Source organism: Mytilus galloprovincialis, chromosome 9, assembly GCF_965363235.1.
Source record: "Mytilus galloprovincialis chromosome 9, xbMytGall1.hap1.1, whole genome shotgun sequence".
In the NCBI taxonomy this organism is placed as follows: Eukaryota; Metazoa; Mollusca; class Bivalvia; order Mytilida; family Mytilidae; genus Mytilus; species Mytilus galloprovincialis.
In genome coordinates, this window is record NC_134846.1 from 94,076,941 (window position 1) to 94,103,461 (window position 26,521).

Sequence of the window (26,521 nt, forward strand, 5' to 3'; positions counted from 1 at the left end):
TTACCTAGCATGTCTTCCATGTTGCCTTGGATTTTTCTCACCTAGCAGAAGCAGATCTGCCATGTTGCCTTGGATTTTTCTTACCTAGCAGATCTTACATGTTGCGTCAGATTTTTCTTACCTAGCAGGTCTTCCATGTTGCCTTGGATTTTTTTCACCTAGCAGAAGCAGATCTGCCATGTTGCCTTGGATTTTTCTTACCTAGCAGAAGCAGATCTGCCATGTTGCCTAGGATTTTTCTTAGCTAGCAAATCTTCCTTGCTGCCTTGAATTTTTTTCTTACCTTACAGATCTGCCATGTTGTCTTGGATTTTTCTTACCTTGCAGGTTTGCCATGTTGCCTTGGATTTTTCTTACCTTGCAGGTTTGCCATGTTGCCTTGGATTTTTCTTACCTTGCAGGTTTGCCATGTTGCCTTGGATTTTTCTTACCTAGCAGATTTAGATTTTTCTTATTTAGCAGAAGCAGATCTGCCATTTGCCATGGATTTTTCTTACCTAGCAGAAGCAGATCTCCCATGTTGCCATGGATTTTTCTTACCTAGCAGATGTGCCATGTGGCCATGGATTTTTCTTACCTAGCAGATCTGCCATGTTGCCTTAGATTTTTCTTACTTAGCAGATCTGCAATGTTGCCTTGGATTTTTCTTATTTAGCAGAAGCAGATCTGCCATTTGCCTTGGATTTTTCTTACCTCGCAGAAGCAGATCTCCCATGTTGCCTTGAATTTTTCTTACCTAGCAGAAGCAGATCTGCCATGTTGCCTTAGATTTTTCTTATTTAGCAGATCTCCCATGTTGCCTTTGATTTTTCTTAGCTAGCAAATCTTCCTTGTTGCCTTGGATTTTTCTCACCTTGCAGATTTGCCATGTTGCCTTGGATATTTCTTACCTTGCAGATTTGCCATGTTGGCTTGGATTTTTCTTACCTAGCAGATCTGCCATGTTGCCTTAGATTTTTCTTACTTAGCAGATCAGCAATGTTGCCTTGGATTTTTCTTATTTGGCAGAAGCAGATCTGCAATGTTGCCTTTGATTTTTGTCGAGCCTTTGACTTTAGTCGAAAAAGCGAGACTAAGCGATCCTACATTCCGTCGTCGTCGGCGTCGTCGTCGGCGGCGTCCACAAATATTCACTCTGTGGTTAAAGTTTTTGAAATTTTAATAACTTTCTTAAACTATACTGAATTTCTACCAAACTTGGACAGAAGCTTGTTTATGATCATAAGAAAGTATCCAGAAGTAAATTTTGTAAAAATAAAATTCCATTTTTTCCGTATTTTACTTATAAATGGACTTAGTTTTTCTGCGAGGAAACATTACATTCACTCTGTGGTTAAAGTTTTTAAAATTTTAATAACTTTCATAAACTATCCTTGATTTGTACCAAACTTGGACAGAAGCTTGTTTATGATCATAAGAAAGTATCCAGAAGTAAATTTTGTAAAAATAAATTTCCACTTTTCCATATTTTACTTATAAATGGACTTAGTTTTTCTGCGAGGAAAAATTACATTCACTCTGTGGTTAAAAGTTTTTAAAATTTTAATAACTTTCATAAACTATCCTTGATTTGTACCAAACTTGGACAGAAGCTTGTTTATGATCATAAGATAGTATCAAGAAGAAAATTTTGTAAAAATAAATTTCCACTTTTCCGTATTTTACTTATAAATGGACTTAGTTTTTTTGCCAGAAACAAAACATTCACTCTGTGGTTTAAGTTTTTAAAATTTTTACAATGTTCTTAAACTATCCTGGATTTCTACCAAACTTAGACAAAAGCTTGTTTCTGATCATAAGATATTATTCAGAAGTCAATTTTGTAAAAAAAAAAATCACTTTTTCCGTATTTTACTTATAAATGGACTTAGTTTTTCTTCCAGTTAACATTACATACAGTCTGCAGTTAAAGTTTATAAAACATTTATTAGATTCATAAACTATCCTGGATTTTTTTACCAAACTTGGAAGCTTCTTTCAATCAAAAGACAGTATCGAGAGGGAAATTTTTATTGATGTTTTTCCTCATTTTTGTTGAGTCTGCGATTAACAGCAAAAGTAGGCGAGACACTGGGTTCCGTGGAACCCTTACGAATTTTTCTTACCTAGCAGATCTACCATGTTGCCTTTGATTTTTCTTATTTAGTAGAAGCAGATCTGCCATGTTGCCCTAGATTTTTCTTACCTAGCAGATCTGCCATGTTGCCTTGGATTTTTCTTATATGGCAGAAGCAGATCTGCCATGTTGCCTTAGATTTTTCTTACCTTTAGAGATCTGCCATGTTACCTTGGATTTTTCTTACTTAGCAAAAGCAGATCTGCCATGTTGCCTTAGATTTTTCTTACCTAGGAGATCTCCCATGTTGCCTTGGATTTTTCTTCCGAGCTGAAGATGCATCACTTCTTTGACTTAAATTATCAACTCCTGTTTATATATAAATAATAAGTTAAATTCAACAATGTGTTCACAAAGTGTCAAAATGCAGTCTTTACTATTATTGACAAATATTAACATAAACAGGACAATGATATATGTTCATTTCTATAATTACACATACTTGTTGACTAATTGGATTATTGCAGGTAATACACAGAAGGTATTCTACTCACTGAAAATAAGTCAATAAGGCATCTATAGACTAAGTATGAAGCATCCAGGTCTTAAACCTTCTAAAATATATAGCTTTTAAGTAGTAAGCTAATGCTGCCGCCTGATCACTATCCTTATGTCAAACTTTTTATGACTGATGTTGAAGGCTTGACAAAAATGTTCATCTTTTAGTTTTACTGATTTTTCATTTTTTTTTTATTATTGCATGCACATGTTTTTACTATTTTATTTAAGTTGAAGTTGATTTTGTTTATATTTAAATGAATTATACTATCATTAAATTTTACCATGTAGAGAATTCCTCTTTTTTGTACTGGACTGTGATTTCTGTACATCCTGTCAAAATAAAGTCAATTTGGTTATCTTTGTACATTTGATATCTACCTTTCATATGCTTGAGAACATTTAAATAAAACAATAGTTTCTTGATTAGTTTTTTCATCATCTACTGATGCCTCCACTGAAGAATCAAGTGCCTTTTGTTTGGTTGAATTTCTCTGCTTGATGTTTCACTTATTAAGATAACAGTTTTTATACTATAGTTCCCAGAAAAGTGTACCTTTGTGTTACAATGAACGAATCTGGTCTATCATTGACACTCTCTTCAATAACAAAATACTATTTTGATTTCAGGCCACAAAATATTGTGTTGATTTCAGGTCTTAGTAAATTCACTAAACTTGTCAAAGCTTTGATTCTATTACTATAGATCAACAAAATAAGAGAAATTCAGCTTTATTCGACTTACCCCTTTAGATTGCCTCACATCAGTAACAGAATCGACTTTAGTCTTAGTTGCATGATTTTTTTTATTAGTTGTTAGTGGCTTTGAACTAGCTGTCAGATAACTGCGAGTACTCTCAGATCTGTTCATTGTGTCTTTTTGTGTCGGGATGTATAAGTACCGGGCCACGTCCACTTGTATTTTTGTCCATCTGATGAGTTAAGCCTTTTTCAACTGATTTTTATAGTTCGTTCTTATGTTGTACTGTTATACCACTGTCCCAGGTTAGGGGGAGGGTTGGGATCCCGCTAACATGTTTAAACCCGCCACATTATTTATGTATGTGCCTGTCCCAAGTCAGGAGCCTGTTATTCAGTGGTTGTCGTTTGTTTATGTGTTACATATTTGTTTTTCGTTCATTTTTTTTACATAAATAAGGCTGTTAGTTTTCTTGTTTGAATTGTTTTACATTGTCTTATCGGGGCCTCTTAAAGCTGACTATGCGGTATGGGCTTTGCTCATTGTTGAAGGCCATACATTGACCTATAGTTGTTAATGTCTGTGTCATTTTGGTCTTTTGTGGATAGTTGTCTCATTGGCAATCATACCACATCTTCTTTTTTATATTACCCCTTTAGATTGCCTCACATCAGTAACAGAATTGACTTACCCCTTTAGATTGTCTTACATCAGTAACAGAATTGACTAACCTGTTTTTAGATTGCCTCACAACAGTAACAGAATTGACTTACCCCTTTAGATTGTCTTACATCAGCAACAGAATTGACTTACCCCTTTAGATTGTCTTACATCAGTAACAGAATTGACTTACCCCTTTAGATTGTCTTACATCAGCAACAGAATTGACTTACCCCTTTAGATTGCCTCACAACAGTAACAGAATTGACTTACCCCTTTAGATTGCCTCACAACAGTAACAGAATTGACTTACCCCTTTAGATTGTCTTACATCAGCAACAGAATTGACTTACCCCTTTAGATTGCCTCACAACAGTAACAGAATTGACTTACCCCTTTAGATTGTCTCACAACAGTAACAGAATTGACTTACCCCTTTAGATTGTCTCACATCAGTAACAGAATTGACTTACCCCTTTAGATTGTCTTACATCAGCAACAGAATTGACTTACCTGTTTTTAGATTGCCTCACATCAGTCACAGAATCTACTTACCCCTTTAGATTGTCTTACATCAGTAACAGAACTAGGCCGATGTAAAGGACGTGACTTTGAACTTGAGGATATCTGGGATCCAGTCAAGCTGAGATTTAAATCTGACTTCTGACTTCTTGAAGTCATGACTGTCAAATCTGTCAATATATAATAAAGATATGTATCTTTTTTATAATTGAGCATCTTAGCTACTGATACATAAAATAGTGTTTTAAATCATGTGCTTCTGTAATTGGCGTCTTTAATAATAATAATAATAATAATAATAATAAATTCTTTATTTAAAGAGGGTAAACTCAGTAAACTAATCTTCCCTGAGGCCCTCAAATACAAATTACAAGATATTTACACATAGTTAATTTACAGTCATGTAGTTCAATGTATTGTTATTAACATAAGATATAATGCTGTTTAAGATGTATACATGAAACCAAAAAATCAAATGAAAATAAAAAAAAATACAAATACATTGTAGCAAACATTTCTTATCAGGGTTGTGTTAGGTACTTCTTGATACTTTGCTAAAAAGTAAAAGTGTTTTGAGCTTTACACATTTTGTGTGGTAGTCCATTCCTAATACTGATCCAGAATAAGCAAAGGATTTCTTAAATAGTTCAGCTTTTGGCAATAAAATATTGAACTTAAATTTGTACTATCTTTGTATGCAAAAAAAACAAACTAAATGCTTATGAGATCGTTAGATGCAGACTTTCACATCTCACGCTTACAAAAATCAGCAATCCTGTGTCTGGGTCAGACCTATAATCCGACAGTCCCATAATCTGACAGTCCGATAGTCCGACAGTCCTTTAATCCGACAGCCTGATAGTCCGACAGTCCTATAATCTGACAGCCCGATTGTCCGACGCACGGTAACTTGTCTCTGAAAAGTATGTCTATATAGACATGGAACGTTTGTAAAATCTTGCGCATGTACAAAATGTATGTAAACAGACATTCTCGTTATGAACATCGATATGATGATATAAGGAATCTTATATTAATTGTTCAAACAAGATCAAGAAGGATTTTAATTTATATCCCATTTCGATGCATTCCACTTTAAAAATTTTAAACACTGCTCGCGTTTCAGCAGTATGCTAATCAGGGATCTCCATGGATGAAAATTGAACGATGGAGGAACTTTCACCATTACAAACCGTGTCTACGCTGTACAGTGTAGTGTGATCGAAAGTATTTTATCCCTCCATACAAGGAATGGTGAACATGCTAATTCATTGCTTATTTAAATTATATTTATTTGAATTTTCATTATAGAATTAGAAGTATCAATATTTTCATTTATTGACATTTTTAACCATTCAAATGCCAAGTCTTCATGATCCCCCCTTAGTCGAGAATGACGAAAAGCTGTCATGAAGGTCCCCATGTAGATTTCTTGTATTTTTGGTAATTGTTATGGGAGTTAAAAATCATATGATGTGGAACTTATTTTTCATGGACACTGTCAAATTCAGAACCCATTACCGGTATGGCTGATTTGCAGCAACAACAAAACGATTCGTACAGGTTATGTAAAAGGTTAAAGAGATTTGTAAAGCAAACGTTGACAAATGAAAAGGTTTTTAATAACTTTATCTGGCAAATTGATGCTGTGCAACATGCATCTTTCGAGTCTGAATAGAAACCGGAAACGCGGATGTACCAATTTGATTGTAATATATACGAAATGGTTTCGGAATTACGATACGATATTTCTATACAGGAAATATTGAAGTTTTTACTTTTAAACTTTTAAAGTAATTCTAAATTATCGTTACAGCAGCACTCGAGTTATTTGCGATGAAATAATATTTACTGTTCTGCGTCTTATTTTGTACTTCTTAAAAAAGGGGGATGATGATTGCGTAAGTCAAAATAAAGCATGTGTTCGACTTGTTCAACTGTTTTCTTTGTAACTGGATTATTAATTTATTTATTTAATCTAAATTATCATAATCATTTGCTGAAACTTAGTTGATTAATTTGACAAATGGATCGTCTATCCTCAGATAGTATTCTCGTGTCTGGTTTGTTGATCTACCTGTACAAGCTCAGGTACAAGTGATTAGCGATCTTAATCCGGATATCCCCCAGGCGTTAGAACTGTATTGGATTATAACATAAAAAGCCTAAGGGTTATGCAATTACATGCATTTGATTAAAATTGATAAAAAAATGGCGTCGGGCTACAAAAAATGATGAAGTTTTGAACGATGGCGGAAGACAATTTTACGATGGCGCAAGACAATTTAACGATGGCGCAAGATATTTGAACGATGGCGCCCAAACAGGCCATGGAGATCCCTGGCTAATACGCTTTTAAGAAGACAATCATCCTTTGCAGCAGCACGGCTTCGTGTCGGACCATCCCGGGTTGTCGGATTAACAGACTGTCGGACTACTGGACTGTCAGAATTTTGGGGTGTCGGATTATAGCTACGCTCCCCGTGTCACACTTAGACCCCAATACACCTTATCTCTGTTCCTGGCTGACCCAGTCGCTTAAACTTTTGACGTCATACAACAATAACTTTTTCATTGTGGCGTCAGATATTTTGTTTTATAATGTCAAAATTTATAGGAACCTGTGTGATAACCAGTAATGGAGGACAAATAACGATAAGGTGTAAAAATGTATGAAACCAACTATTAGGTAGTACCGTCCTGTCAATATATATGTTCCTGATTTGAGTTGTCTATGGGAATGTGTCGTGAATTCTGAGATCTGTGGTTCTCTCTTCCAATAAAACTGGCAACAGTTAAAATAAAGGCCAATAGTGTTCAAAGTGGAGATAAAATCAAAATAATCTAGACTACACACGTAACAGTATCTTCTCAGATTTACTATACACCTTTGAATACAATTTACATGCCTCGTTTCCAAGAAAAGCAACCTACCGAATGTCTCTTCTTAAAACGACATGAACAAAGAAACGTTCATTTCAATTCAAGACTAGTGACAGTTAGCACTTTTAGCAGTTCTGTCTGTTCACATTTTTGTGTATTGCCGGAAATAAGATGTAAACAACACATGCGTAGATAAAAGGGAACCAGGCTCTTCCGAAACTTCCATAAATAGTTCCAAATTCTTGGGCATAAAGTGTTATTTTTTTAAAAACAGTAACGAAAGCAAAAATTATATTTATACTGTACTCATTTCCAAAATTTAGACTGATTAAAGTAAAATAGGCCTAAAATGTACTCAAATGCAAATTCTATATATTTTGAATAAAGTTTAACTTTTTTGTTATTTTTTATATCGCATGAATTAAATTATGGATGTATGTTGTTAGGTTCTTCGGGAAGCCATTTTGGATTTTTTGAAAGAATAGAAAGACGAAATAAAAGCAAAAAAGGGTTACCAAAATTTGGTATTGTGGTGCCTTAGTAATTTCGTAGCATGCGTCTGTCATTTCAGATTCAATATTTATAGCTATGGCTGATAGGCGAAAGCTACAAGGTAAGGAAATCGGAACTATTTAGGTCATTAAAAATTCCCCCGTAAGCACCATATTTCTATTCTTTCATTTCATCAAAAAATGTCTGCAAAAGATTTAAATGGACATTCAGTACCTGTTGAAAAAAGTTTATCAGCACGTTTCAATCTTTTAGATTTTTATTTATAGTAGGCATTATGAATGTTATCACAATGCTTGTTTGTTATTGTCTGTGACCCTATTTAAAATTTGCATCCATATAAAAGAGTACGCAGTTTCATCAGTTAATTAATTGTCTCAAGGGCATTCCCCTTAAACGTTTTGTTGTATTTGAATATCAAGTCAATACAATTGTAATGACATTTGCTGAAACTGGTACTTTGATAGTTGACACTGTAATTTAACTGACAAATTGTTGTATAATTGTTAGTTGTATTTGACTAACATTAAAAATTCAAGTTTATATAGCTTGGGCTGCATAATATTACATTATAGCTGCCATAATAATTTGTTCCTGTGGGTCTTTCTTTTTCAAATGAAATTTCAGTTTTTGACAAGCAGAAGTGTTGTTTCTTTCGTTAATCAGCAACAGAAAATATACCATTACACCAATGCTGTGTCATCAAGTGCAGGTGCTGTACAAGTTGATCAATAAAACCGAAAAAAAATAGATAACTATATATTAGTTTAAAATTGTTTGAAAATATCCAATATTGACAATAATTGATAAAGTTGGATCCACTCATGAGCTACATATTTGCTTGCTACTGATAGTGGATTACACAGTGCCTTAAAATCAAAATTATAATCCATTTTACAATGTAGAATCCCATTCTAGTGTGTTATTTACTCTCTTATCAAAAATTGTTGTCGCTTAATTTATATCTTTTTTTTTTGTTAATTTACAATAAATAGAACTTCTTTCTTTTTAAAAGTAGTGTGCCAATTCTTACAGCTGATCTGGTTCATGCAGTATTTTGAAATGCCTTTCCTATCGCTCAGATCTTAAACTATAGCAAGCAAAAGTGACCAGATTTCTAAAACTGTATTTGCAATGCTGCAACATGAGTCAAAAGATAAAAAGAAATTTCAATTATATCGGGGCCCAAGAAATATTTTGAAGAGACACCACTGAATAGGCATTCAGTTTAATTTATGATTGTTGGGTTGCTTTATGTCCTGTGGCTAATATTTCATGCTTGTTCAGGACAGGTACTTCTATATATAGCTACAAGCTATGATTTCACTGAAATTGTAAGAAGAGGAAAAATTATAACTACATGTAGGTGGAAGACTAATTGCCAGAATGCTACTGGGTTGTGGTGTTAAAACAAGATTTGTATCTATGCTGACATGTATATTTCTTTTTTGTGTTGATTCATTTGCCATCAAAACATGATTGCATTACAACTAATTTCCATGTATCTACAAAGTTTCCTACATGTATGTACTAATTAATTGAGTCCTAGTCAATTGGTCCCAGTCATTGTCAAACTCTTTTGGTTTCTGTGTGACATTTTGTGTTTTATAAGGAAATTCAAGGTAAAAAATAAAAATGTAAATTGTATAAAGGGCATTTGTAGAGAGCAGCTGAAAAAAATTCTGTGTTCCTCGTGATTGTGCTTTTTGTCATGATTAGTTCTTGTGTCAGTCACGTTACATTTCAAGGGCTTACTAGGGATAGCCCCTTGAACATATTTCAGAGTTAATATTTTACCTAGAAATTTTCATTCTATTGATCTGTGCCAATCCATATTAAAATACAATAATCAATATTGACACAGAACCAAGAGGAAGAAAACACATGAAACATTGACCAGAATTGTAATACGATTTGGCAGACCTGCCTCTATTTCATTGCTCAGGACTGTTCAGCTGAGGGTTTGGCACAGACTTGAGTCCTCGTTTTTGAGAACACTGAAAATTATCATATTTGACAGACATGACCTAATCTGAAAGCATGTTTTAGTTGTAGGATTTAATAATGACCTCCATGAAAAAATGTCCACCGGACACATTTCGACAATATTTACTTATTTAAATGTGTCCTGGACACAATTTCGTATGAAAACATGTCCTCAGGTATGAAAATAGTGTCCATGAACATGGACTTTATTCACTAGGTACCATAATATTGTCCAGGTGGACATTTTTTTCACAGGACATTGTGTCCGCCAGGGCATTTTTTTGATATGATTAAAGTATTAAATGATACCCATTGCCTTGTTATTACTGGACGCATTTTAACTTTAATTACGAACTTGAATTAATTGTTACTTTGACATAAAAATTGTCTCATTGGCACTCATACCATCATGACCATCCTTATCTTCATATCTGTATTTTTTAATATAATTATATACATGTAAGATGCTGTTCCATTTTATTTTTCTTTGAGGACACAATTAAATAACATTCACTACGAAAATTTGTTCTGCAGATAGACCATATTTCATAACTGTTGCTGTAAAATGCTGTCCACTTAGGAGACAATATTTCATGGCAATGGACATTATTTATTTTCTATTGCCTTCTTATCTGACATAATAAATATTATAAAGTTCTTCATATTTGATTTTACACTTCCTTCTTATTGTTATTCTTTCATTATCATTAATACCATTTGCTGGGAATTTGTTAGAACTTAAATTTCTCTATATCCACTTCAATCCATTATTTATTTGTTTACATAGATATATATTGATCAATTTCTCATCAATCCTTCATATTTTGATTAAAATTCAAGTATAATAAAACTTTTTAATGACCTTTTATTACTTCCCTTGGAGGACACAATTTAATAGCAACTACTATGAAAATTTGTCCTGTGAGTGGACACTATTTCATATTGTTAGGGAGTAAAAATCTGTTCGTTTGAGGGACACCATTCCATGGCAATGGACATTATTAAATACCAAGTTTCAATGAAAAAGTGTCCATGTGGACACTGTTATGTCTTACATAGTATACCGAACATGTTAGATTTGGATATAGATCACAATTTTTTTACAGCAATTATTTAGTTGTTCCATATTCTTTGATGAAACAGCCAATTATCAGTTCAATATACATTGATAAAAAAAAGGTGAAAACATTGACAGATTGGTCATGATATGTTATTTCAAACATTTATCTTTCGTAAAGTATTTTTCTCTTAATATCTGAGAGCGTGCATCAAAATATTCTTAATTTTGCCTTGGCAAATTCCTTTTCTAAATCTTGTCAAACAAATATAATTGTTTATTTTGTTAAAAGTTTTCTTTCAAGGACAAATATCAATAGTGTAGTTATTAATGAACGACACTTTAAGACATAAACTGAAACAACTGTTTTTTTACTTGTATTCTCAGGTATGAATTGAACAATAAAAAAAAAAACTTCATAAAGATATAAGATATTATTATTAAAGTAACTTTGTAGCCTGTTACACTAATGAGCACTTCTCTTTCAAGTCTAACCACTTCTCCCTATTTGTTTCAAAAAGAGAATTCACTTCTGTCTATGATTCTGAAATATTGGGACTCCTGATATAAATAAATAGACAATTTAGTTACAATGTTTGCAGGTAATAGTAAAGTTCCTCTACACTACATTTACCTCCAAAAAGCACATGGTTGTCAACAAAACTAAATCCATAAATTTTAACATGTCAAAAGCATCCCCTGAATTTTTATTTGTGTAGAAAAGTATTTGTTTTTTTTTTCTGTTTTCAGGAGAAATAGATAGATGTCTTAAAAAAGTAACAGAAGGTGTGGAGTCATTTGAAGATATTTGGCAAAAGGTATTTTATATTGAAATGATGTTTTTAGATTGTGTACACAAAGATTCTCAATTCAATTGTTTCAAATTGTTCATGTCATGGCTTTAACAGCCCATCACAGGCCTCTACAATAACTTTTTTTCAACTTGTCCAGCTTACTTGTCCGAATGAAATTGTTACTTGTCCATTTTTTTTTACTAAAAATAACCTTTTTACATCTTATGTTGATTAAAGGAACAAAACGAATTTAACAATAGAACAGAATTTGATGTTTTTCTCTTGAAATACTTTTCAAAAATATGAGTCAAGTACAACTGAATCTAGTCTTGTCACAGGACTTAGGTTCTAGTTTTCATCAATGCTTGTCTCATCAGACTCTGCACATGAGGCACCATCTGATAGGCCTGCACACTCATTTGACATTTGTATCCTATATTTTTCTAAGTTGAAAAAAGTGTATTCAAATACAATCAATAAAAAGAAGATAAGGTCTGATTGCCAATGAGACAACTCTCAGCAAGAGACCAAATGACGCAGAAATTTACAACTATAGGTCACTATATTGCAAGTATTGTTTTTCCTACTTATGATGTTATGATCAAATATGATTTTGTGAATTTTATGGTAAATAAAAAAAATACTTTTGTGAAAAAATTTCTGGTATGGAATGTATTATAAGGAACCAAATAAGGTAGCAAAATGAGGTACTGATTAGTTTTTGTCCCGAAATGTCTCCTGCCTTGCCAAACTGTCTATCAATAATGTCTACTAAATAATGTCTCCTACGGTGCCAAACTGTCTATGCAACTTGGAGCTAAACCTGTCCAGGTGACGAACTGTCCTGTAAAGTTACCTATCTACAAAGCCATCATTGATTCGATTCCGATCAGTTACACTGGTTTCCAAGAATAGTATATCTTTTACCTTTTGAAATGTACCTGACAAAGAACCAGTAAAAAATTATCGATTGCAAGTAGAAAAAGAAGAAGAAAACGGTTTGAATTTGAATAAACAGAATACAGACACATGTCAAATTAATATTTGTTTTCTTGTTTTTTGTTTATAATTAGTTTGTTCATCAAAGTTGGATTATTAAAATTTATGTTTTGCAAAATAATTGAACTTGTCCCGACGGACAAGCTTGATACAGCTTTTACTTGTCCGACCTTTTTTCCCTGAAAGGTCAAGTGAGCTTTTGTCATCACTTGGCGTCCGTTGTCTGTAAACTTTTACAAAAATCTTCTCTGAAACCACTGTGCCAAATTTAACCAAACTTGGCCACAATCATCATTAGTGTATCTAGTTTTAAAAATGTGTGGCGTGACCCTGCCAACCAACCAAGATGGCCGCCATGGCTAAAAATAGAACATAGGGGGTCAAATGTAGATTTTGGCTTATAACTCTGAAACCAAAGCATTCAGAGAAAATCTGACATGGGGGTTAAACTGTCTATTAGGTCAAGATCTATCTGCCCTGAAATTTTCAGACATATCCGACAACCCGTTGTTGGGTTGCTGCCCCCAAATTAGTAATTTTAAGGAAATTTTGCAGTTTTTGGTTATTATCTTGAATATATTATCGATAAAGATAAACTTTTAACAGCAATAATGTTCAGCAAAGTAAGATGCAGTTGACCCCTTAAGGAGTTATTGCCCTTTATAGTAATTTTTTTAACAATTTTCATAAATGTTTGTAAATTTTTAGAAAATATTTTCCACTGTAATTACTGGGCCAAGTTCATTATAGACAGAGATAATTGTAGCAACAAGAATGTATAGTAAAGTAAGATCTACAAACACATCACGATCACCAAAACACAATTTCGTCATGAATTTATTTGTGTCCATTGTTTAATATGCCCTAAGGTGAGCGACACAGGCTCTTGAGAGCCTCTAGTTTTATATTTCCACATAAATATGTTCAAATTTATGAGATTACTTGTCTGGGAGTCATATTACACATGATATTGTATCAATTTGAGAAGATATTGGTCCACATACAAGAACAGGCCTGGAAAAATCTGATCAGTTTTTCACAATAATATGTGTATATTCCTGCTTCTCTGCTAAGCATATGCCAGTAAGGATAAAAACTGGTGGGGTTAATGTGTGCTTAGGATGCTTAGTATTCCAGCTCATTTTACTAGGTGTCAGAGCAAGCACAATCTTAATCTGACCTAGTGTGTCAACGTCTGTATTGTACAAAGCAGAGTTTACTCTGATCTTAGTAACAATATTGTCCTCAAAGTGCATGTAATATTTGCCACTAAACATTAAGTGGCTGTTCGCTAGAATCAGTAAGTAATCTGTACCTGGTTGTTTATTTTATTTGTAGGTACATAGTGCTGCCAATGCTAATCAAAAAGAAAAATATGAAGCTGATCTTAAAAGAGAGATTAAAAAACTTCAGGTAGGAAACTACTTTACATTTAACTTTAAACAGACCTGTACAGTCTGTGCCAAACTGTTTTAGGGTTTGTCTGAATTTGTCTGGTCGACATAATTTTGTTTGGAAATATGTTTTTAGAGGTATTGAAAGTATGTCAAGATTGTTTTATATATCTTTATGTAATTATTTACAAACATCTACAAGACCATTATATATATATATGTTTACATTAATATTTAACAGCGTCTGCGGGACCATATCAAGACGTGGTGTTCGAGTAGCGACATTAAAGATAAAAGAATTTTGGTTGAAAACAGAAAGTTGATAGAAACTGTAAGTATCTATATCTTTCTTTTTCATGGAATTGTTTAAATGAAGCATTACATTGTATTATATAGTACTTTATTGTAGTGAATTTACCATTTTAAAAATGTTTAAACACTGGCCTTCTTCAGTTTCTTTACGTTCCTTCTTGACTATACTTTTTGTGCGCAAATGAATATGGAAACTCATATTTTCTCAGTCAGTCTATGTGTTAACTCCGCCTGCATGGTTGTTCAACACTTCTTACTTTATACATTAATCACACATCACACAATGATACACTTTATTAATCCACAAGCAAATGTGTGGGATTCTATCAGTATCTCAACTCATATATACCGTATATAGCAGGGAGGGTTCTAGTCCAATTAATTATGACTGAGAAGGCTATTATAAATGCTTACTTTGACGCCCTTCTGCAACGATGTAAGGCGTCAAAGAAAGCCTTTCAAGACGTGATAGTTATTTGAACTAGTAGGTATAGAAAGAAGATGTGGTATGATTGCCAATCAGACAACTCTCCACAAGAGACCAAAATGACACAGTAATTACCAATTGTATGTCACCGTATGGCCTTCAACAATGAGCAAGGCCCATACCGCATAGTCAGCTATAAAAGGCCCTTAAATGACAATGTAAAAGAATTCAAACGAGAGACAAACGGCCTTATTTATATAAAAAAAGTGATCGAAAAACAAATGTGTGACACATAAACAAATGAAAACAACAGAATTACAGGCTCCTGACTTTAAACAGGCACATACATACATACGTACATAATGTGACAGGGTTAAACATGTTAGTTGGGACAGTGGTATAATAAAACACTATAAGAACGAACTATAAAATTCAGTTGAAAAAGGCTTCACTTATCAGATGGACAAAAATACAAGTGGACGTGGCTGAGTTTTTGTACATCCCAACAACAAAAAGACACAAGGAACAGATCTATGAGTACTCACAGTTAATTGACAACTCGTTTAAAGTCACTAACAACTATTACAAAAATCATGCATCTAACATGCACTAAATGGGTTCATAATTTAGTTTGTCATAGATATTCACAGGCTCCATCAACAATCGTTTTTCAGGACTGACACATTAAGCTTCACTCATGCATGCATCATTATGAATATTTCTATTACGCCTTGACATGTTAATCTGGGAAAGAGCAGAAATAGACCATTTGTGTTATTTTTGGCATTGCATGTGATATTTCCCTATACCGATGTACTTTTACTCAAAGAAAAAAATCAAGATTGCGAAAAAAACACTTGTTCGTGAGAAGTTCCAGACTTGTATATTCTAGCACACGATGTCAAATACATGGGGTTATTAAAATCTTTTATTTTTCATTTCCCAAACAAACAAAAAAATATGAAAACATCATTTGTTACCCTGGTAAAACAATAAAAACACAAAAAGTCCTGTGCTAAATAAACCTCAACAGTTTGGTGCCAAAGAAAACGCCATTTTAGGGAAACCCGATTAGTCCGCTGCCAACCAGTTTTTTATAAGCTTTAATCTAATATGTATTTTGTATGAAATAAAGGGGCACAAAAAGTCCACATTCTTATATATTGTGTATTTGAACGGAAAACACACCATTAGGCCAAAAAAAATATATGTCTGTTTCCTGCTGCTGCCAAGGCAAAAGAATCAGGGTCGGTAGGTCGGGATTTTTTTTTTTGCACTCCCTGTCAGATTTGCAGATGGTTAAATGTCATGTTTGGTTAGGGTCCTGTACCCTAAAATCATTTAATCTCTTTAAAGAAGCTTTAATTGAATATTCCTCCCAGTGCCAACATTTTTTAAACCTTAATTGTATCACATTTGTGCTGGGAGCAGCCATTTTGATTGTTTGGGTATAGTAAAATACGGATCTGGATCGGACCGGAAACAAATTTTTTTGGACCTGAAACGATTTTTTTCCGGAATTGAATAAAAAGATCTAGGGTCGGGGTCGGTCGGGAAACAGGAAACAGACATATATTTTTTTTTGGCCTTAGTTAGTTAGTAGCTGTGTTCGGCCTGTTGTCCTGTTCAGTGTGGAGCTTTTTGAAAAACCAAGAGTGATACTGAAGCAAAATGAAAATGTTTGCAAAGTTAGATCATCGGTGCCTTCCGTGATCATATAAACATAAACCCTAACGACTTCTTTTTGTCTATTTGGCTCATTTTGTGTCACACTGTCTGAAAACAAAACACGATAAGTCCTTTGCCAAACCCGATTAGTGCGGAAACGGCGACAAAAACCTGATAAGTCTGTTACCATTCTACACCGTGTTTTATACGACTGCAAAAAATAATTTGCATCATATAATGGTATCATCTACATCTGTGTCGTCCGAAGACACAGTTAGTTTCCAGACAATAACTAGATTTAGTGATTGAATTTCTGTGAATTTTTACCAGAAGTTAAATACCACTAAGGAAGGTTGGGATCGATTATGGGAGTTATGGGTCCCAATAGTTTACGAATTAGGGGCCCAAAATAAGCATTTTTGTAGTTTCAAACAATAACTTGTGTTTAAGTGTATGAATCTCTCTGAAATTACACCACAAGTTTCCATCCCATTAAGGGATGGTTAGTAATAACTTTGGGGGGTTATGGCTCAAAATGTTTTGGAATTCAGGGATATCCATGGATGAAAATTGAACGATAGAGGAACTTTCACCATCACAAACTGTGTCTACGCCGTATTTCATCCCTCCATATAAGGAATGGTGAACATGCTAATTCATTGCTTATTTAAATTATATTTATTTGAATTTTCATTATAGAAGTATAAATATTTTCAATAATTGCCGTTTGAAACCATTCAAATGCCAAGCATTCATGGCCCCACCCCCTTAGTAGAGAATGACCAAAAGCTGTCATGAAGGTCCCCATGTAGTTTTCTTACTATTTTTGGTAATTGTTATTGGGGTTAAAAATCATGTGGAGCTTATTTTTTATGGACACTGTCAAATTCAGAAGTCATGAACCCATTAGACATTACGTATACCAGTATGGCTGATCTGCAGCAACAACATAACGATTCGTACGGGTTATACAAAAGAGATTTGTAAAGCAAACGTTGACAAATGAAAAGGGTTTTTCTGTTTTTTAATGACTTTATCTAGCAAATTGATGCTATGTAACATGCATCTTTTGATTTGAATATAAACCAGAAACGCGGATGTATCAATTTGATTGTAAACTACAAAATGAATTTGGAATTACGATAGGATATTTCTTTACAGGAAATATTTTATAAAAGTTTTAACTTTTGAACTTTGTAAAGTAATTCAATATTATAGTTACAGCAGTACTTGAGTTATTTGCGATGAAATAATAATTACTGTTTTATGTTTTATTTTGTACTTCTTAAAAAAGGGGGGTGCTGATTGCGTAAGTTAAAATAAAAGCATGTGTTCGACTTGTTAAACTTTTTTCATTGTAACTGGATTATTAATTTATTTATTTAATCTAAATTATCTTAAGCATTTGCGGAAACTTAGTTGAATAATTTCGACAAATGAATCGTCTATCTTCCGATAGTATTCTCTTGTCTGATTTGTTGATCTACCTGTTCAAGCTCAGGTAAAAATGATTAGCGATCTTAATCCAGATATCCCTCAGGCGTTAGAACTGTATTGGATTATAATATAAAAAAAGCCTAGGGTTATGCAATTACATGCATTTGATTATAATTGCTAAAAAAAATGGTGTTGAGCTATACAAACGATAACAATTTTGAACGATAGGGGAAGACAATTTAACAATGGCGTGGGTCATATGACGATGGTGCAAGACATTAGAACGATAGCAGGGGCCCCATTGTTAAACAGGCCATGGAGATTCCTTGAATTAGGATCAAAAGAAGGGGGGGAACTAGGTTTTCTAATCAATGGACAATTGAGACAATTTAAAAGCAGTGTAAGGGAGGTAATTCTAAAACAGTTAACATACAATGTTTGGTATGTTCGGATTAACCTCCCTTACACTACTTGTAAATAATGTATGAGGCTTAAATTAAAATATTGTTTGTTTGCCCTTTACCGACCGACCCTATAAATTCGTTCCGCCTGAAAATCTTTTATTTGTGTTTATCAGCAAGATTTTATTTTATTTTATATTTTCGTTCCTACCAAAAATCTTTTATTTGTATATTCCGCTCAAAACTTTTTTACCGGAATCCTCGGGTTTTATCTTTATCGTGAAAGGTCTAGTCCGTTTGGTATCACGGGAGCGTTTGACATGAACACTTGCATTTAGAGTTTCAAAGCATTTGTTTGAAATCGATGTTGAACGCTTTGAAATCATGATATGACGTACTCTGTATCTTTATACTTAAAGAGCAGGGTTCATTTACAAAAAAGTTCGTTTAATAATACAAAATTATCAACGTGTGTACAAACCGTAGTATTTTGTGTAAACGGACGTTGTATTCTATGTAGGGATGACCTTTTTTGATCCGTAGATCAGGAAGATTATGTTAACAATGCCTTCGACCAGCATTGCTATATTATTTATATCTGACATGAACCAAAGGTGACAAAAGCCTGTGAAGTGGAGAATATTTGGCAGTAAAATCGCCCAAGTTTTCCATACAGATCATTTATAAATGCGATGTAAAATATGTGAGAATTGAGTTTAAGTCTTGTAGCATTTTTATTAGAAACATAGGCACACACGGAAATTTAAACACTCTAGGGACTTTTTCTACTAGTAATGTATGTCTGCCCAGACATATTTTACCAGGACAAAGTTATCTCTTACAGAAAACCTTTAGGTAGAGGTAAGCGTACAAGGTACGTAGTACAGAATATTAGTGCAAGATAAAACTCTTCAAAGTTCCAGGCATATATAAACGTTGAAAATATGCGGCACAGCTCTATATTTTGATATTTGAAAACAAAATAGTAGTGCATATGAATTAACTTCACATTCTACCTTATTTTTTTTCTTCGAAGCGTAGTCCCAGAAACTTATTAGCAATAGCAAAACAGACAAAAATGACATTATGCAGATTTTGTATCTATAAAATAAAATATTATACCTACCTGCCTACCCATGAAAAAAAATATACCGAGCCAAGTTAATTTTTTTGGGAAAAAAATAAAATATTTTACCTACCTACCTACCCTGTTTCAAAACATAGGGTCGGAAAAGGGCAAACAAACAATATTTTAAATTAGGCCTGAAGAATATCAGGTTTTGGACTTATTACAAAAAAGGGGGTGGTAGTAGTTTTCAATTTTCTTCTCCAAATTTCTCAAATTCCAAATTTTTGAAAAGTTTGAAGAAGAAATCTTTATTTGCACAATATTGCATAATAGATTTGTCATGTTGACATATGTTTTTGTGTCAGACATTCATATTATGTCAAGAATTTGATCACTATCCAAATTTAGAGCTGTATCAAGCTTGAATGTTGTGTCCATACTTGCCGTAACTGTTCAGGGTTCGACCTCTGTGGTCATATAAAGCTGCGCCCTGCGGAGCACCTGGTTGTATTTTGGTGCAACTAAATTCATGTTTTATTGATAATTCTGTGATATCTTTGCAGCAAATGGAGAGATTTAAAATAGTAGAACGAGAAACAAAAACAAAAGCTTACTCCAAAGAAGGTCTTGGAGCAGCTGCCAAAATGGACCCTCATTCGAAGGAAAAGGGAGATGTAACAAATTGGTTATCTGTAAGTATGAATTAATTTATTGGCTTATCTTGTTGTATGTAAATTTCTTATCTGGTACACTCTATGCCTCTGTAAACAATAAATATTGGAACAAAGTAACATTTATATGGTACACCATGTGTATTAGAAATAGTTCATGTGTCAAGTGACATACCTAGTGTTTACTATATGATCACTGGTTTGAATAGTTCATGTGTCAAGTTACTATATGATCACTGGTTTGAATAGTTCATGTGTCAAGTAACTATATGATCACTGGTTTGAATAGTTCATGTGTCAAGTTACTATATGATCACTGGTTTAAATAGTTCATGTGTCAAGTTACTATATGATCACTGGTTTGAATAGTTCACGTGTCAAGTTACTATATGATCACTGGTTTAAATAGTTCACGTGTCAAGTTACTATATGATCACTGGTTTGAATAGTTCATGTGTCAAGTTACTATATGATCACTGGTTTGAATAGTTCATGTGTCAAGTGACAAACTTAGTGTTTACTACATGTATATGATCACTGGTTTGAATAGTTCATGTGACAAGTGACAAACCTAGTGTTTACTATATGATCACTGGTTTGAATAGTTCATGTGTCAAGTGACAAACCTAGTGTTTACTATATGATCACTGGTTTGAATAGTTCATGTGTCAAGTGACAAACCTAGTGTTTACTATATGATCACTGGTTTGAATAGTTCATGTGTCAAGTGACAAACCTAGTGTTTACTATATGATCACTGGTTTGAATAGTTCATGTGTCAAGTTACTATATGATCACTGGTTTGAATAGTTCACGTGTCAAGTTACTATATGATCACTGGTTTGAATAGTTCATGTGTCAAGTGACATACCTAGTGTTTACTATATGATCACTGGTTTGAATAGTTCACGTGTCAAGTTACTATATGATCACTGGTTTGAATAGTTCATGTGTCAAGTGACAAACCTAGTGTTTACTATATGATAGCTGTATTATATTTTCAGGTAACAATAGAGAATCTGAATTTACAATTAGAACAGTTTGAAAGCAGGATAGAACAGTTGACGACCAAGAAAAAGAAGATGGACAAAGATGTAAGAGATCTTAATAGAATGATTGCATGTGTTATTTATTTCATTTATTATGATTAACAAAAAATCATTTTGACCATTTTATGAGACAGTTAATTTAGATATATATCCTGTATAAGAATAAACACTTGACACAATACAAACTGACACAAATCTGTTTATGTGGTGGTGTTTTACATGATCATACAAACTCATTTCCCTGTATTATTTACCTTACATACTTAATATTTAAATCTCAATATTGTCATCCTCTGTTGTAAGAAATGTTTTGCAATAATGACAAGCCACTGCTATAGATTTCTGTAGAAGTTTATAACATTTAAAAACAACAGTGTATCCTCCCTATTGTAAGAGATTTTTTTATGCAACCACAAATATTACACAAACAATTCCCCTTGTCTGGATTTATTGTTAAATGATTAATATAGCATGGACACTTCAGTGCAGAAAAGTAACATGGGCTGTCAATATGGTGTCTTAAACAGGTGGAAATCAACATATTGGACCATTTTATAGATATAAGCCAATGCTTTACCCAAAACAATATTTTATACACATTTACATCTTTTAAGATAACATTTTGAAGCATAATTTTTTTTGTGGTAAAGCCATTGGCTCATATCTCAATCAACATTTATTGCCGTTTTAACTAAATTTAAGAAGATTGACGCCCTGATGCAAATATTTTAGAGAAAAATCAATCTGACCGACTAATGTCATTTCATAAATTCATCTGAAAAATGCTATTTTGTAGATTGATACTAAATACATTTTGAATAAAAAATTGAAGGGGCCAACAATTGGCCTTATCATACCTTATACTTTGTCCTTTTATTTGTTATTTGTTTTCATTTAGAAACAAGACATATTTGAAGAACTAAAAGCTCAACAAGACAAACATTTGTTTCATATAAAGCAGTTGGAAACTATCATGAGGATGGTAGACAACGATGCTTTACCTATTGAACAGGTAGGGAAGGTATATAATATAAAGATAAGACAACGATGCTTTACCTATTGAACAGGTAGGGAAGGTATATAATATAAATATAAGACAACGATGCTTTACCTATTGAACAGGTAGGGAAGGTATATAATATAAATCAGACTTGGGGTAATTGTAATTGTAATCGTTAATCAGCTGTAATTGATTACAATTTTTCAAGTAATCAGTGTAATCATTAATCAGCCAAAAATCTGATTACATGTAATTTAATTTAATCAATTACTTTTAAAATACCCTGTAATCATGATTACTTTTTGATTACATTCTGATTACAATGAAAAAAATCTAAAATTGTGATTTTGGTCATTAAATGAACCTCTTTGTTATTCATATTTGATTAATTTTTAACATACTAAATTGGTTTGGTTACTTTAAGCATGTCTACTTCAGTAAAAAATAAACTGTTACAGTATTGAAAAGTCATCATTAGCCTAAGCAGAGACCTATAATACAATTATATACCTTTTATCTTGGTAAAAGATATTTTACATACATGTATATTCATCGTTTTATAATGATCTTAATATTAATAGTTATATATTCAAGTAATACTTTTCTTTAACCCTGAATTATAATCTTTTGTTAATTTTGTGATTTTTGTCAACTTTGAATTGACAGGTAGAAGACTAATTAAGGTCTGTTTTTATTGCAATTACCAATTGAGTATAGCTGTAGGGAAATATATATGATAAAAGATAAATCAGCATGAAAATTTATCTAATTAGCACAAACTAAATTAAAAGTTGGACAAATATGTTGTTTAAAAATTTTTTAAAATGTATTTGGACTCCACATGTAAAATGCAATGATTTTTAGTACTTACATATTGTTTACAATTTGATTAAACATTTCTATTAAAATTTAACATAGTTTTAACTGGTAACTTTATTTCATCCATATTTAAACTTCCATAAACTGCAACTTGAAATACATATAAATTATGAAAGAGGTCAGAAAACAAACAAAAAAACTATTGATTATGATAAATCTTTATTAGATTTAATTCAAAATAATTCAGAGATCATTGGTGAAAAAGTGTAATGTATATATATGTAGTGAAATTTGGTGTTTATTTAAATAGATGAAGTTTAATTTTAAGCTATCATTTTATAATTGACCAAATAAAATACTTTCTCAAAAATGCTATAGTTATATTGAACGTTTATTCATTCACATCATGCAAAATGTTTTGTTTTTAAATTCATTGTAATCAGATGTAATCATGATTACTTTGCCAATGTAATCATTAATTTAATCAGATACTTTCAAAAATGATGTAATCATTAATTTAATTTAATTGTACAAATGACTAAGTAATTGTAATTTAATCAATTACATTGAAAGTAATCGGACCCATCTCTGATATAAATATAAGACAACGATGCTTTACCTATTGTACAGGTAGGGAAGGTATATAATATAAATATAAGAACATACTGTAATGATTGCCAATGAGACAACAAGCTACAGGAGATGAATTAACTAAGATACTAGAAACTAAGTTCATTGTAAAGCCATCCAACAATGAGACAACAAGCTACAGGAGATGGATTAACTAAAATACAAGAAACTAAGTTCATTGTGAAGCCTTCCAACAATGAGACAACAAGCTACAGGAGATGGATTAACTAAAATACAAGAAACTAAGTTCATTGTGAAGCCTTCCAACAATGAGACAACAAGCTACAGGAGATGGATTAACTAAAATACAAGAAACTAAGTTCATTGTAAAGCCATCCAACAATGAGACAACAAGCTACAGGAGATGGATTAACTAAAATACAAGAAACTAAGTTCATTGTAAAGCCATCCAACAATGAGACAACAAGCTACAGGAGATGGATTAACTAAGATACTAGAAACTAAGTTCATTGTAAAGCCATCCAACAATGAGACAACAAGCTACAGGAGATGAATTAACTAAGATACTAGAAACTAAGTTCATTGTAAAGCCATCCAACAATGAGACAACAAGCTACAGGAGATGAATTAACTAAGATACTAGAAACTAAGTTCATTGTAAAGCCATCCAACAATGAGACAACAAGCTACAGGAGATGGATTAACTAAGATACTAGAAACTAAGTTCATTGTAAAGCCATCCAACAATGAGACAACAAGCTACAGGAGATGGATTAACTAAGATACTAGAAACTAAGTTCATTGTAAAGCCATCCAACAATGAGACAACAAGCTACAGGAGATGAATTAACTAAGATACTAGAAACTAAGTTCATTGTAAAGCCATCCAACAATGAGACAACAAGCTACAGGAGATGGATTAACTAAGATACTAGAAACTAAGTTCATTGTAAAGCCATCCAACAATGAGACAACAAGCTACAGGAGATGGATTAACTAAGATACTAGAAACTAAGTTCATTGTAAAGCCATCCAACAATGAGACAACAAGCTACAGGAGATGGATTAACTAAGATACTAGAAACTAAGTTCATTGTAAAGCCATCCAACAATGAGACAACAAGCTACAGGAGATGGATTAACTAAGATACTAGAAACTAAGTTCATTGTAAAGCCATCCAACAATGAGACAACAAGCTACAGGAGATGGATTAACTAAGATACTAGAAACTAAGTTCATTGTAAAGCCATCCAACAATGAGACAACAAGCTACAGGAGATGAATTAACTAAGATACTAGAAACTAAGTTCATTGTAAAGCCATCCAACAATGAGACAACAAGCTACAGGAGATGGATTAACTAAGATACTAGAAACTAAGTTCATTGTAAAGCCATCCAACAATGAGACAACAAGCTACAGGAGATGGATTAACTAAGATACTAGAAACTAAGTTCATTGTAAAGCCTTCCAACAATGAGACAACAAGCTACAGGAGATGGATTAACTAAGATACTAGAAACTAAGTTCATTGTAAAGCCATCCAACAATGAGACAACAAGCTACAGGAGATGGATTAACTAAGATACTAGAAACTAAGTTCATTGTAAAGCCATCCAACAATGAGACAACAAGCTACAGGAGATGAATTAACTAAGATACTAGAAACTAAGTTCATTGTAAAGCCATCCAACAATGAGACAACAAGCTACAGGAGATGGATTAACTAAGATACTAGAAACTAAGTTCATTGTAAAGCCATCCAACAATGAGACAACAAGCTACAGGAGATGGATTAACTAAGATACTAGAAACTAAGTTCATTGTAAAGCCTTCCAACAATGAGACAACAAGCTACAGGAGATGGATTAACTAAGATACTAGAAACTAAGTTCATTGTAAAGCCTTCCAACAATGAGACAACAAGCTACAGGAGATGAATTAACTAAGATACTAGAAACTAAGTTCATTGTAAAGCCTTCCAACAATGAGACAACAAGCTACAGGAGATGGATTAACTAAGATACTAGAAACTAAGTTCATTGTAAAGCCATCCAACAATGAGACAACAAGCTACAGGAGATGGATTAACTAAGATACTAGAAACTAAGTTCATTGTAAAGCCTTCCAACAATGAGACAACAAGCTACAGGAGATGGATTAACTAAGATACTAGAAACTAAGTTCATTGTAAAGCCTTCCAACAATGAGACAACAAGCTACAGGAGATGAATTAACTAAGATACTAGAAACTAAGTTCATTGTAAAGCCTTCCAACAATGAGACAACAAGCTACAGGAGATGGATTAACTAAGATACTAGAAACTAAGTTCATTGTAAAGCCATCCAACAATGAGACAACAAGCTACAGGAGATGGATTAACTAAGATACTAGAAACTAAGTTCATTGTAAAGCCATCCAACAATGAGACAACAAGCTACAGGAGATGAATTAACTAAGATACTAGAAACTAAGTTCATTGTAAAGCCTTCCAACAATGAGACAACAAGCTACAGGAGATGGATTAACTAAGATACTAGAAACTAAGTTCATTGTAAAGCCATCCAACAATGAGACAACAAGCTACAGGAGATGGATTAACTAAGATACTAGAAACTAAGTTCATTGTAAAGCCTTCCAACAATGAGACAACAAGCTACAGGAGATGAATTAACTAAGATACTAGAAACTAAGTTCATTGTAAAGCCATCCAACAATGAGACAACAAGCTACAGGAGATGGATTAACTAAAATACAAGAAACTAAGTTCATTGTAAAGCCATCCAACAATGAGACAACAAGCTACAGGAGATGGATTAACTAAGATACTAGAAACTAAGTTCATTGTAAAGCCATCCAACAATGAGACAACAAGCTACAGGAGATGAATTAACTAAGATACTAGAAACTAAGTTCATTGTAAAGCCTTCCAACAATGAGACAACAAGCTACAGGAG

The 26,521-nt window shown here is 33.0% G+C and overlaps 2 protein-coding genes across 7 annotated transcripts in view; one reads left to right on the forward strand and one right to left on the reverse strand.

Moving 5' to 3' along the window:
* LOC143046409 (centrosomal protein of 131 kDa-like) overlaps positions 1-7,586 on the reverse strand; it is a 35,893-nt gene extending 28,307 nt beyond the window's left edge. For both annotated transcript variants that reach the window (XM_076219562.1, XM_076219561.1), the window contains exons 1-4: positions 7,431-7,586; positions 4,530-4,666; positions 2,899-2,947; positions 2,347-2,425 (exon numbers count right to left, since the gene is read on the reverse strand). In XM_076219562.1, the coding sequence (XP_076075677.1) occupies positions 2,347-2,425; positions 2,899-2,947; positions 4,530-4,655 (254 nt within the window). In that variant the 5' untranslated portion in view covers positions 4,656-4,666; positions 7,431-7,586. The remainder of the gene's footprint in view (positions 1-2,346; positions 2,426-2,898; positions 2,948-4,529; positions 4,667-7,430) is intronic.
* A 220-nt stretch (positions 7,587-7,806) lies between these two features.
* The window catches only part of LOC143046410 (CCR4-NOT transcription complex subunit 3-like), a 43,960-nt gene continuing 25,245 nt past the window's right edge, over positions 7,807-26,521 (forward strand). For 3 of the 5 annotated variants that reach the window (XM_076219563.1, XM_076219565.1, XM_076219566.1), the window contains exons 1-7: positions 7,807-7,992; positions 11,683-11,750; positions 14,064-14,138; positions 14,361-14,450; positions 19,997-20,125; positions 21,109-21,198; positions 22,052-22,174. In XM_076219563.1, the coding sequence (XP_076075678.1) occupies positions 7,968-7,992; positions 11,683-11,750; positions 14,064-14,138; positions 14,361-14,450; positions 19,997-20,125; positions 21,109-21,198; positions 22,052-22,174 (600 nt within the window). In that variant the 5' untranslated portion in view covers positions 7,807-7,967. The remainder of the gene's footprint in view (positions 7,993-11,682; positions 11,751-14,063; positions 14,139-14,360; positions 14,451-19,996; positions 20,126-21,108; positions 21,199-22,051; positions 22,175-26,521) is intronic. The other 2 variants (XM_076219564.1, XM_076219567.1) reach the window with 1 other exon arrangement.